This window comes from Magnolia sinica, chromosome 4 (assembly GCF_029962835.1).
Source record: "Magnolia sinica isolate HGM2019 chromosome 4, MsV1, whole genome shotgun sequence".
Classification (NCBI taxonomy): Eukaryota; Viridiplantae; Streptophyta; class Magnoliopsida; order Magnoliales; family Magnoliaceae; genus Magnolia; species Magnolia sinica.
In genome coordinates, this window is record NC_080576.1 from 115,845,942 (window position 1) to 115,859,395 (window position 13,454).

The 13,454-nt window shown below is 39.5% G+C and overlaps 1 protein-coding gene across 2 annotated transcripts; it reads right to left on the reverse strand.

The window, feature by feature from the left end:
• Window positions 1–8,727: 8,727 nt before the first annotated feature.
• LOC131244008 (vacuolar cation/proton exchanger 3-like) lies at window positions 8,728–13,095 on the reverse strand. Of its 2 annotated transcripts, XM_058243677.1 has the most exons (11): window positions 12,679–13,093; window positions 12,508–12,575; window positions 12,386–12,414; window positions 11,900–12,096; window positions 11,580–11,792; window positions 11,131–11,262; window positions 10,929–11,045; window positions 10,799–10,852; window positions 10,597–10,713; window positions 9,605–9,698; window positions 8,728–9,031 (listed from the first exon to the last, which is right to left on the reverse strand). In XM_058243677.1, the coding sequence occupies exons 1-11, from the start codon at window positions 12,943–12,945 to the stop codon at window positions 8,970–8,972; spliced, it is 1,350 nt and encodes a 449-aa protein (XP_058099660.1). In that variant the 5' UTR covers window positions 12,946–13,093; the 3' UTR covers window positions 8,728–8,969. The 2 variants fall into 2 exon arrangements, 1 of the variants encoding a protein (XP_058099660.1); XR_009170242.1 differs by lacking the exon at window positions 8,728–9,031 and having other exon boundaries at window positions 10,597–10,702; window positions 12,679–13,095.
• Between the last annotated feature and the right edge of the window lie 359 nt (window positions 13,096–13,454).

Here is a 13,454-nt window from a genome sequence, read left to right on the forward strand (position 1 = left end):
AGTATCTCTCACTTGATAATTATATATAAAAGAAAAACTTATATATATTATATATATACATATATTTGTTTGTTCTTTTGTACTTATAATTAATCTTTGCCATCTTAGTTTTTTTTTTTTAATGTAACTACTTACCATGCTTCCTAAAAATGATCTTTAATTTTTAACTTTTTTATTACATCGGTTGTCATTATTTTAATATGCCTTAATTCGAGTTTTATATTGTCTTATTGTTAATCCTACATTAAAAATTTATTTTTACATTTTAACTTTGTTGTTAGAATTATTGCAAAAATCTTGAGTTTATATATAAATTTCTAAATTCTTAGATGTAATAAAGCACGTTGCATGTTTATTATTATTATTTCTTTTCTTTACGTAGAACTTTAATCAAGATCTAATATATTACATTACATGTTTATTTTTTTTTGTAGAACTTTAATCATGTAAGGACAGTTTACATTGATTGAAAATTGTATTTTTAGTTTGATAAATTATATACACAAAGTATTATGGATTGATCGAAGAATAGCAACCATTGAAGATTTTTGAAATACTTGATTAATGCAATATTAAAATCATGCATCATTAAAATAGTTATGAAACACCAGAAAATAGGTGGGGCGATTAAGTCCTCTGGGTTGAAAATCCCTAAAGCGTAAATAGGTGGGGCGATCAAGACCCTTGGGTTGAAAGTCCCAGAAACCCAATTGGTACCTTTTGGAACCTCTACCGTACCCTTTGAGTGGGTGAGCATGTTAGGATTGCAAAAGGTTCCCACTGCCAGGTTCGGTAGGGTAGTAGTCTGACCAGCTAACGTACAAATGGGTCCCTCACTAAGTGCCCTTTGGATGGGTGAGCATATCATGCAAGAGGTTCCCATTGCCAGGCTAGGTGTTGTATTGGCGTGGGTGTTGGCCAAGCGGTGTAAACTGGCCCTGGTGTTAAAAAGAATAAACCACACCTTTTATCATGGAGTATAGCATATGTTGATTTCATGCATTCATATTTCTTTGAATTTACATTGAAATTTTGTGTTTATTAAATCTCCCCATTTGTTGTTTTACCTAAATAGGTATTGTATCTTTTAATACTTTTATTCATGTTATATAAGGTTATTTTGAAACCTGTGTTGAGATTACTTACTAGGCTTCACAGCTTACCCTGTTGGGATTTTAAAATTTCAGGATCGGGATCACATGGAGGAGCTTAAAGAGATTTTCTTTTATTTATTTTTATTTTTTTACCATTTTCTAAATTAGTGTAATGAACATTTAGTAAGACAACATTATGATGACATGTGTTTGATGGTAATCTTGAATAGTCAGAACATGGACATGTTATTCTTCTTTAAATAAATGTTCGATTATAAAAATTTTGGATTGTTATATTTTATGAGTGAGATCATTTTGTCAATATACGTGTGGATTATGAAGTGTAAACATACAAAACATAAGTCATGCCTGCGGGTACGGAATCGGGGTCGAATATACCCAGGTGCCGGATTTCGGGGCGTGACAGGGATCCTGTGTTCGAAGGTGAATACCGTGGGTGACGAGCCTCCTCGTAGTGACCAGTGAGCAACCAAACTGGTGAGCCGATTATGGTGGTATGGGACACTATATTTGTGCTGTCGGCCTACATTGATTGGTGACGAGCCCTTTGTAGTGACCTCGAGCATACCTGGATACCGCATTGAGGTGATGAGCCTTATTGTAGTAACGAAAGTATGATAGGCGTGCATTGATTGGTGACGAGCCCTTTGCAGCGATCTAAAACCATATGATCATATGAGATTGTCTAGGACTGACGACCCTAGAATGGATTACTGTTTGGAAATTGATATGGGGAAGGTACCTTAGCTTCCTAATCCTGCTATATGAAAAGGACTAATAACAACTGATAATCATGTTCATGCACCGCATTGCATGTGCCTGGAAGAGGTGGAGCACTTGAGGTGATGTCATACGTAACGTAAGATGAAGACGCTGAGGGTGTACCGGCGAGGGCATACATCATTGCACTAACAAGAGTATTTAGGACATGTTTGATTATTCTGCTTTATCATTACTGCTTGATTGAATTGATAACATGTTAACCTTTGCTTTATTGTTCCACTGAGTTGATCACTCACTCCCACATTCTGGGACGGTGTTTAAACACCCACCAGACTCTGTCTTAGATGCAGATATTGATGCGACCCCTGAGGCAGAGCAGGAGTTTGAGGATGATGAGGCCGCATTTTCTTTTATGTAGTTTTCAGGCGGGTTCTTGTGAGCCTTGTTCTGATGCGTGGGATTCTGGGATTTCTTTTTAGGAATAGATGATGTCATTTGATACTTGTAATTTTGATAGTAACACTTGTAAGTATGACCTGGTATGTATATGTATTTCAGGAATTTGTACATGTACACATATATTTCTTTAAGTCTTTCGCTTGCGTTCTTCATATATCCCTGAATTATGTTTGTAATTTGGATTAATCTATTCTATGTTTTATGTACTCTTACAGACAACATACATCCATCATTAAATATGTTGCATAAGTGATGTTTTGAAACTCGGGAGCTGAGTTATGCTCGACCCTCGAATTTCAGGGCGTTACAATACATCATGGTAGGGCCCACATAACATTGACCATCAGCCATTGGCTGGTGGCAAGGGAGTAGCCATTCTATTTCCGCGGACGCGGATTGGATACTAACAGGTTGAGTAGCGAGACTCGTTACTGAAGTTACGTCACTAAGTTATGTGGGCCCCATTATGATGGATGTTTTGTATCCACGCTGTCCATCCATTTGGAAAAAATTTTAGATAAAGATCCAATGAATGAGTCAAATCCAAAGCTCCCAGTGGACCTCACCACAAAAAACAGTGGGGAGAGTGACGCCCACCATTAGAAACTTAAATAGGCTACGACAGTTTTTTATCAAGCTGATATTTGTTTTTTCCCTTCTTTCGTGTCTGTGTTAACTTGTTAACAGGTTGGATTTCAGATAAAAATCACGATGAGCCTTAGGAAGGTTTCAACAGTAGGCATCAATCTCGCCACTTTTTTTTTTTTTTTTTTTGCGGTGGGTCAATTACATATTTGGATCTGCCTCATTCTTTAACTCATGCTCTAAAATTAAATCTCCAAATAGATGGACGGTGTAGATAAAGCACATACATCATAGTGGGCCCACATACATTATAGTGGGCCCATGGAACTTCGGTCGCCAATCTCGCTATTCAACGTGTCAGTAGCTAATCCGTGTCCAAGTAGGATGCAGATTGGTTGGTGTACCTCGCAGTAGCTATATAGCTATTGTATTGACGTCAACAAGTTCTGTGGGTCCCATCATGAGGTATGTATTATATCCACACCATCCATTCATTTGGTGAGCTCGTATTAAAGCTTAAGACGAAAAATAAGTTGCAAAAAGCAGTGGGGAATTGAACGTCTATCATTGAAACCATTTTTGGGGTCATAGAAGTTTTAGATCAAAATGATTTTTTTCCCCCTCTTCATATAGGTATTTGTGACCTTATGAATCAATTGGATTGAAAATAAACTTAAATAGGCCACGGAAGTTTTGGATCAGTATGTTTTCACTTCATCTAATTGGGAATGACCTTATAAACAGTTTCAATAGCATATAAATATAAGGTGGGCCTTATTTGAAGGTTTTGTTGCCACTGGTGTTCAATCCTATACAACACATAGTGACATTCTTGCTAAGAGGAACTGAGGGCCTTATGAGGATATTTTAGTTTTTTTATTAAGTATTTTAGCTTATTTGAATTAAATATAATCATTTTATTTTCATTTAATAAAAAATAATCTCTTTATAAGGTAAAACATTTCCAAAAGAGAGATAGGGGCAAATGTGTCAAATTAACAAATTTCAGACATTTAAGCTATTTGTTAACAAACAAATTCAGTACTTAATTTTTAGACTTAAGCCATAATTATTAAACAAGTTTTTTTTACTTCAAATTTCAGATTCAGGTAGCTTCCCATTAAGTTGATATTTGTTTTCCACTTCACCTGACACTATGTTAATTTATGATTAGGTTGGATGGGAAACATATTTTTTAGTGGGCCTTAGGAATTTTAAATGGTGGAAATCATTATCACCACTTATCTTATTTATGGCCCATTTGATATGCATAGGGCCCAGTTGGGGCGGCCCGTTTGATATAAATGGCCATGTTATTAGGCCCATCTTGATGTAATTGTGGCCCGTTGTTGAGGCCCACCTTGATGTGAATGTAAGACCCATGTTATGAGGCCCATTGTGATGTATTCAAAGGCTCATGGGATATAGCCCATTGTAATGTACATAAGGCCCATGGATGCAGCCTACTTGATTATATAAGGCCCATACGATACGGCCCATTTGATGTATCCAAGGCCCATGGGTCGAGGCCCAACGGGATGTCCTTATGGTCCATTGCAATGTATGATTCCCCCATGGTTTGTGTAATGATGTTTTATGGGGGGCCATGCCTTGGGAGCAATGTCGGTTTGACGTCCACATTATAATAATGTTGGTTAAATGTCCGTATTATGACTCTCCCTTGGGCCCATTGGTATGCCCATACTGGTTAGGTGTAGGCCGTCTAGGCCCATTTTCGGTGTAAGGATAGTTCATTACTTTATAACATGCTTAGTGCACTTTTATGATTCATGCATATACGCATCATATGTATGCTTAATATGGGGAATGTTTGATCATAGTATAAGCCGTTGGGCTGAGACATTTACGGGACTCCTTATGAGACGGAGTGCCCCACATGAGCGCGTGGTACGAGCGAGATTGCTGCATGACTGATGGTGTGACTCATACATTTCGCATTGTGTGTCGTGATTCACTACACGCCCTAGCGACATCGGGGTCGTGGCCTCCACAGACACATCATGGATGGTCGTATGGGATACCGAAAATATTGGCTCTAGCATTGTGGGCACTTAGGATGCCCTTGGGTGAAAATTTCAAAACCTTTTTGGTACCAGAGGATGCTCCAACGCCTAGACCGAGTGGATACACGAGCGCCCGAGTGCCGAATACCAGTAGGCGGCGTCTCCCACTGTGTCGTGGTAGGTTAGAAGGGGGTGTAGCCTTATCCGCCCGAGTGAGGGGGCTATAAGCTAGGCTGAGTTTGACTAGCTCGCAAATGAGTCCGCTATCGACGAGCCGGGTAGGTATTGGCAGACTACTGGTCAGGCGGATAGTGTGGTCTCTTCCACTTGCTTGGCTGTGCAGCTAGGGAGGAGACAGTCAGTGTGAGTGTACTAGACCCCGGTGATATCCAGAGGGGAACTATACTGATATGTGTACTTGATGAGGACTAACATGCTTGCTTTGCATCTCGCATATGACATTTGGCTACATAGGCCTCACATCGCATGGTCTCGGTATGACCGATAGCATTCATGCCTTGCATCACATAGCTTTGGTACAACTGATAGCATTCATGGACTTACCGCATCTTTCCGCATTAATCTGATATTATATACTTGGCACTTGTCTTGCGCACACACTTACACCACCCTCTAAGCTTTTGTAAGCTTATGCACGACAGTTATATGCAGGTAGCGTTGGACAGCAGCAGTGCTGAGGCAGGAGTGCGCATCAATTTATTTTAGAGCCTTTTGATCATCTTGTATTTCCCTTTCCGCTCTGTACTTAAAGTTTTTGTTATAGTTGATATGTGGTGATGTTGTTTTGTGACTTGGTTATGCTCCATTACAAAAAAAAAATCATACTGAAAATCCTCCTTGTAAGATCCCAGGATCGAAATCTGGCATGTGAGTGCCGGAATCCGAGAATGGGGCACTACGGAGGCTGTCGACGCCGAATTCGGTGATTGAGAATTTTGTAAGCCCATTTTCCGAGTTTGGGGCGTGATAGAAGTCGAGAAGCAAAAGTTCAGATAATTCTTCCAGGGAAGCTAACACTACAGAATCCAATGAGGAAACAAATGGTCGTGACATGCTGAATGCATCAAAACATGGGAACTTCAACGAAGAATGGATTTTGGATATAGGAGCTTTTACCACATGACCCCTCATCGGAGTTGTTCACCAATTACAGTGAGTGCGATGGTGGTTAGTGTTTATGGGCAATGATAATACCTGTAAAGTGGTAGGCGTTGGATCAATGTACATCAAGATGTTGGATGACATTAAGCGTATATTGACCGAAGTGAGACACGTTCCTAATTTGAGGAAGAGTTTAATATCTCTGGGAGTACTTGAGACACTAGGGTGCAAGTTCACCAATTTCGATCATGTCCTTAAAGTTTCAAATGCGGCACTTATAGTCATGAAGGCGCATGAATGAAAATCTTTACCGGTTGATCGGGAGTACTTCATTGTATGGAGTTGTATCGTCTGTAGTGGATTCTACATCCGCACGTATGTGACATGTACGCTTATACCACATGAGCGAGCATGGCATGGAAGTACTTTATGACCGTTGTTTAATTCTAGTTTTAAAAGCATTGATTTTAATATATGCGAGCATTATATATATGGTAAACAGTTAAGGTTGTCTTTTAAGTTTGGGAAACACGTTTGTATGAGAGTTCTAGATTATGTGCATTTTAATGTATGAGGGCCATTGCCCATGATTTCTAGTAGATGATCGTCATGGCTTGTCACGTTCATTGACGATTATTGCAGAAAAGTATGAGTTTATTTCATTAAAAATAATTCTGATGTTTTTACCAATTTCAAGCAGTAAAAGGCGATGATGGAAAAATAGTTAGGGCGAGAGTTGAAAATGCTAAGGACAGATAACGGTGGAAAATTCACTTATAAAAATTTCCATCAGTATTGTAAGGATGAAGGGATCGTGAGGCACAACACAATACACCACACGTAAAAGCAGAACGGTGTTGCTGAGCGGATGAATCTCTCTTGACAAGGGCTTGATACATGATCAATAATACTGGGTTGAGCAAGGAATTGTTGATTGAGACCGTTAACACGGCTTGTTACTTGGTGAAGCGATTCTCTTTTACAACCACTAAATGTAAAATTACAGAGGAAGTGTGGAGTGGTCAGCAAGTAGACTACTCGAGACTGCATGTATTTGGTTGTAATGCTTACTCTCACGTACCATCAATTGAGAAAAATAAGCTGGATCAAAGGGCTGAAAAGTATATCTTTATCAGCTATGGTAGTAGTGCGAAGGGGTACATGCTATATGATCTAATCACATAAAAAATCATCAAAGGTGCATTATTTATTCATGTGATGTGTGTTTGCCCTCGGTCTGTATTTGTGCATGATCTGGAACGTGCATCACACTTTAAGCATGCCATGGTGAAGAAACGGAGGGGATAAGCATCCAATGAGTACAGAATAGTGATAACTTAGCCAGCGTTGGTTTGTTTGTTTCATAAGGATAATCCAACAAGTTGATGTAGCTAATTTCATTGGATGTAGACTTGTATGATAGGAAATTCATTAGACAACTTGGATTATTGACTCTGTCATGTTGTGACCTGCCTCGCCTACATTCATTGCCTTTGAAGCGGGTTACACTATCTCCACAGTTTAGACAATGTTAGTTTTGCAACTTTTTTCACAATGATGGTGGTTCATCCTCCTCCCATGTGGTGCTAATGTACAATAATACATTACCATCAAAATGTGGGCCCACAATTTGTCAGAGAAGTTTTCTAAAATTATACTTATTAAGCAGCACCATCCATTTTTAGGGACCATCAATTGGATGGTTAAAAAGTAATATAGTGAGTGGTTCAAATTCAAAAGGAAATCAGCTAGTTAATGTTATTTGTGTAGTTTCTTGGTCATGCTCCATCAATAATTGGGTCAGCCATTATTTATTAAACAGGGCTCAACTGACTCCGTTCAACTCTATGCATATTTCACCTCCTCATTGGTTATGGCCCGTGACTAGCCTCCGACACTTCACTCTTTTTTATTTTTTCTTTTTAATAAGAAGGTGGGAGCACACCACCTTTAGCTATGTTAATGTGTAAAAATGATATACAGTCATTTGGATGGGTGTCACAAAAACGAAGGTGGGAGCACACCACCTTTAGCTCGACTGATTGCTGGCCAAGTAACGTTCAACATACCACCTTCCCTCAGTTTTACAGCACATGTGCCATCATAGGAAGAAGAAGAAGAAGAAAAACAACCTTCCCTGATAATCAGGCTAGCATACTGATTAGGTAGGTCATATGTGTATGGGTCACTTATTAATTCCTTTTAACAATCTTTTTCTAACAAGAGATGCACAGAGCCTGGATGTGGGACCCCTGTGGGCTATGTATCACCTCCAATCCATAAGATACGTTCCCTTAGGTTGCCGCCATGGTCTGAAAATCAGCTCCATCTGAAACTCTGATGGGCCAAAGCACAGTAAACAAGGTGAGAGGAAACTCCCGCAGTTGGTTTTCACGAGGGTCCACCTGAGTTGCAGACTTTGGCCAGGCCAAGTGAAGGGTCTAGGTACAGTCTGAATTCTGCATAGACGAAATGGTGGGCCATCCCCTCTCAACTCATCCCCTGCTCTCTGGCCCGCTAGAGTTTTTGTTTGGGATGATCTTTGGTACCTATGGGAAATGTAAGGGGACGCATTTGATGGACAGGTTGGATATTTTGATTACATCACGTGGGACCATATCTGTCCTATACCACTGCAGCTCTCTGGGGCCCGCAGCACTGTCCCTGTGACATGATCCAGAACTCAAGTGGGCCACACAAAAGGAAATAGTGGGGATGAGAACCCCCTGCGATCACTCTTGAATTTTATATGCCATCCAACCCATTCATAAGGTGACGAGCACTAAGAGCAGCCTGATCCGAAAAAAAGGCTTTACTTATAAATTAGTCTATGTGAATCAAAAGGAAAGGACGGTAATTGGAGACTTTTGAGTTGAGCTCATTATGGCATAATCTTCCAATTGATACCTTTGAAACCAATGCTTCGTAGAAGCCAGCATGCCTAAACTGCCACCTCCCCTGTAGGTGATGGTTCATCGCCGAGCTTGACAACATTTGTGTGTCCTAGAATTGAAAATCAAGAAGAAGATAAAGTGGTTAGGAACAATACTATAGAACAATAGAGTTTGCTTTTCCATGTCTTTCTTAATTGCAAGCATAGTTCTAAAACTCAGTGCCTCAACTCGAAACTCGGTTGATTCACCTCAATGGCATTTTGAGCCGAGACACCACAAAAGTCGCTGGAGACAACTCAGCCAGACTCATTCAGTTGGCTCACTAACTCAGTCAACTCAACACGACTCGGCAAGACTTGATCCGAGTCTCTCACTGGTGGTTGCTTTTCAGAATAAAAAGAAGGCATAGCATGAGATTTGAACCCATGGCCTTTCTTCGATAATCAATTAATTATACCAACAAGCCATGCATTTCATCTAAAACCATTTATGTCAATTTTATATTCCTCTCTATTAAACAGCTGTCATTACTTATATATTCTTATTAACTTCATAATTAAATATTGAGTCAGGCCTTGGAGCCAACCCGACCTGGCTGGACATTGAGTCGAGTTTTTGAACTATGATCACAAGAGACGATAGCCATATAATCGCAAGAGATGATAGCCACATAGCTACTTACTTTGCAGGGGAGTTCTAAGAACCAAAAACCACGCACCAATAACAATGTAGCAAAGGAGGAGAACTAATCCTTTAAGATAGTGCGAAGTTCCATCCTGCAAAAAACAATGTGTTGAATTTTGATTGTTATTTACAAACACAATGATGAATATTACAATCTCCTATGAGTATCTATAATTAATGGGGAAATATACAATGTTCATACATTGGGACACAATGCTTCAAAATCTTTCCATCCCCAAAACCATCGCCCCATGTTTTTGGGATTTATTTACTGTTGAACGTGGATGCCAGTTGAAGAGTCCATGTTTACGCCACCAATTGGAAGTTAAGATTTTTTTTTGGATTACATGTTGCAACATGATCTATCCCCACTATACTATGGAGCCCACCAATCTGATGAGTGGTCTAGATCACTAAAATGTTGGTTCGCATTGTTAGTTGTTGGACCAAACAAACATGTCGTTTCCTTTAATTAAGCATCTTATAGTACATTATAATTAATATGACTAAATTGTACAAAATAATTAAGCGAATAAAGAAAGCTACCTTAAGTTGTCTAACATGAGACAAGGATAGACACCTAAAAATGAGTTTATGTTTATTTTAGTTAACAATAATGATGTATTAGAGATCTTCATCTAGATCAAGATCTCTAATACATAATTACTGTTTAGGCCTCTGCCAAACAGGGCCCTGAAGAAACATTTTGCCTATCCAATTTACAGATGAGCTTCATCTTTCTGAGAGGACCCTCAATTAAAATCATAACTTGGTGTATTACTATAAAAAATGCATTTGACACGATGGCTTGTAAATCTAATTTTTAAATACGAAAATTTCCATAATCAGATGAGCAGATTGATGTTGGACACAGTAATAAATTTTCAAAATGAAATTGAATTTGAATACAGTAATAAAATTTTCATAATCAGTGGCTTTGAACATTGTGATAGAGATTTCATATTCAAATGAATAGATAAATGATTATACCTGTAAAGTGAAGGCTGTTAGAAGAACTGATACGAAAAGTGATCCAGTCTCCATGAGGTTGAAGTCAAGATCCATTTGGATGCCCATAATCCATGCAACAGTTACGCTAAAAGGAACCTGAGTCAAGTTAGGAAACAATTACAAAATCGTCGATGTTTGAAAAGTAAATGCCTTTTGAGTTTTTGGGACCTCAAAATCTTACCGCAAACATAGCAATCTGAGTAGCAGACCCCAAAGCAACACCTAAAGATATGTCCTGAGCAATATAACCAAAGTCAGAACAATCATAAGATAGTAATATATTCCAAATACCATCAAAAGTAATTGCGTACCAGCTTGTTCTTGAAAGCGAATATGATTGCACTGGCGTGTTCTGCTGCATTTCCAACGATTGGTAGCAAAATTATACTAATGAAGCTGACAGAAATACCCCAAGATTCAGATGCAGCCTGATTAAGCAAGCAGGTCTTCTCAGTTCATATAATTCGGCTATAATACTGACAAAGTTGGGCAAAGAGAGATCAGATACCATACCTCTATTGTACCTACAATATATTCAGATAAAAGAGCAATGACAGCTGTCATGCCCACCATCCAAACAAATGCACTGAAGAATCCAATTACTGACTCTTCCTCGGGCGTGGTATCATGACTGTCATCGTCTTCCTGATCAGCTCTGGTGTTAGCTTTTCTTTACAATGTCCAATAATCCAAGTAAATATATGACCATAAGCTAATAGATGAATTTGATTTAAGTAGAGAGGGGAAGTAGACAACAATGCAAAGCTCATAAGACACCTAGATCACAATTGTATGTGTGTATATGGCAGGCCCTTCTTGTACCATTGCTTAGTTGAACAAAGAAAAAACAAATTAAAATGCCATTTTCTAGGATCGAACACCATACAATGTGCCTAGTTTTGCATTCATGTAAGCATAAGGAATCAGGAGAAAGTAATGGAGAGAAATAGAGAGGAGTTCACCTCTTGTGCTTCGAAGAGCTGTCTATGGGTCTTCAATTGGAAGAAGAGATAGGCGATGTAAGCGAGAAGCATGATAATGCTGCTTGCTCTAGACAGTTGAAGAATGTGATTGACAGTCCTGGCGTCATTGTCAGAGGCATGTTTGAACATCAAAGGCAGTATGTGGCACACCAAAGCCAAGAAGAGAAGGCCAGAATTAGCATGCGCTTGCTTCTGCAAGAGAAATAAGAAATATGAAAGAAAGGGTAAAAGCAAGGGGTGGGTGGGTTGAATGAGAGTATTAAATGAAAAAAGGGGGTTAGTTTTGAGATATGGCTCACTCTATCGAATTTTTGTTCGTTTCTGAGGTTTACAAGTCCTCCCAGGAAAAGAGAAGAGCCAAGAACAAGTAGTAGATTAGAGATGACAGAACCCAAAAGAGACCACTTCAGCACCTCTATCTTCCCTTTATGCAAAGCTAGCAGAGCTATAATTAGTTCTGTTGCATTTCCGCATGTTGCATTCACGAGTCCCCCAACTACGAAAACCCAACCAAATACATCAACTTTTTTTTTTTCCTACTGAGCCCTTCAAGCGTGTACAGGATCGGAGCCATTCATCAGCTGAACTCTACTGCCTATGGCCATCTGTGGCCACATAAGAGCGAGAAAAGAATAAAAGAAAAAGAAGCAGCAGCGCCCAACTGATGAAATGGACTGGACATCGTACACATATGCCATGCTGCCACGTGTTTCCCTAATACTAATATAGCAAGGGTCAGAAATAAATAAATAAATAACAAAGAAGCAAGCATAGTGATGGAGTACCAGTTGGGCCAGTATAAACCGCAATTTGCCTGCAATAAATTAATTAAATTAATAAAAAAAAAGGAAAAATAAAAAATTCAAACGTGCTCAGACACTACAAGAAACCCAATTTACAAACTTACTCTGTGAGAAAGCTAAGACGCTCGGCAAGTGGAGCGAGCCCTAGCAAGCTCAAAGCAAATATCCATGGCTGTTCTCTCACAAAAAAAAAAAAACCATCTTCATAAAATGAAATGAAGAAGAAGAAAATCAGAGAAAAAGAGCAGCAACAGTAGGGAAATTTAGAGACTCACTCTTCCAAAATTATAGAAATGAGCGACGACAGCCAGAGGAATAGCAGGGAAGAGAAAAGAAAGCTTAGTCCCGAATAAAACCTCCTGAAGGTTTGCAAGCAGCTGCTTCAGTGGACCACAGCTGAGCTTGGAGAGCAGTGCAAGTTCCGATTTCTTCCGAAGAGAGGAGGATGACATGTTATGGACCGTCCTACCTTGCCTGATCTCCATGCTCGACCCCTTGAGGTTACCACACTCCAATCTCCCTCCCTCGTACACAGATCCCATTTCTATTTCCTACTGGTAAGTATCCACTACTCCACCTCCTACTACCACTACTTGTGAGTGACTCAGTCTGCGAGCGTCTCAATGAGGCTGCTTTTAATCTTCTGGCGATGCCTACGAGCGTAGGGAATTTTCAGAGTTTCCCAACTATATACACTCACTCATCAGACCTTGCCAACATACGTATTTTGGAATCTGCCAAGTGTCGGCCATGGGACAGGTTCCTGTGGGCGGAAGCTAAGTGACGCTCATTGAGATGTCCGTGAGAAAATCCACTCGGTCCATCAGTTTTAAAAACTAAAAATATTTTATAAATCCAAAAATTAGGTACATCCAAAGCTCAGGTGTGCCACACGATAGGAAATGGTGAAAATGAAAATGGCCACCATTGAAACCTTCCTGAAACCCACCATTGCGTTCGTATTCCATCCAAACCGTTGATAAAATTATTCTCACCGCATGAGCTCACACATATTAGCCCGATTGGAAACTTTTGTGGCCCAACGACTGTT

Excerpts from the sequence above, each read along its gene's own strand:
- LOC131244008 (XM_058243677.1), bottom strand. The coding sequence starts at position 12,945 with ATGGGATCTGTGTACGAGGGAGGGAGATTGGAGTGTGGTAACCTCAAG. Across the intron at positions 12,097-12,385 it reads GGTTTATACTGGCCCAACTG|TTGGGGGACTCGTGAATGCA; the intron begins GTACTCCATCAC and ends GGGTTTTCGTAG. Across the intron at positions 10,853-10,928 it reads TCGCTTTCAAGAACAAGCTG|GACATATCTTTAGGTGTTGC; the intron begins GTACGCAATTAC and ends TATATTGCTCAG.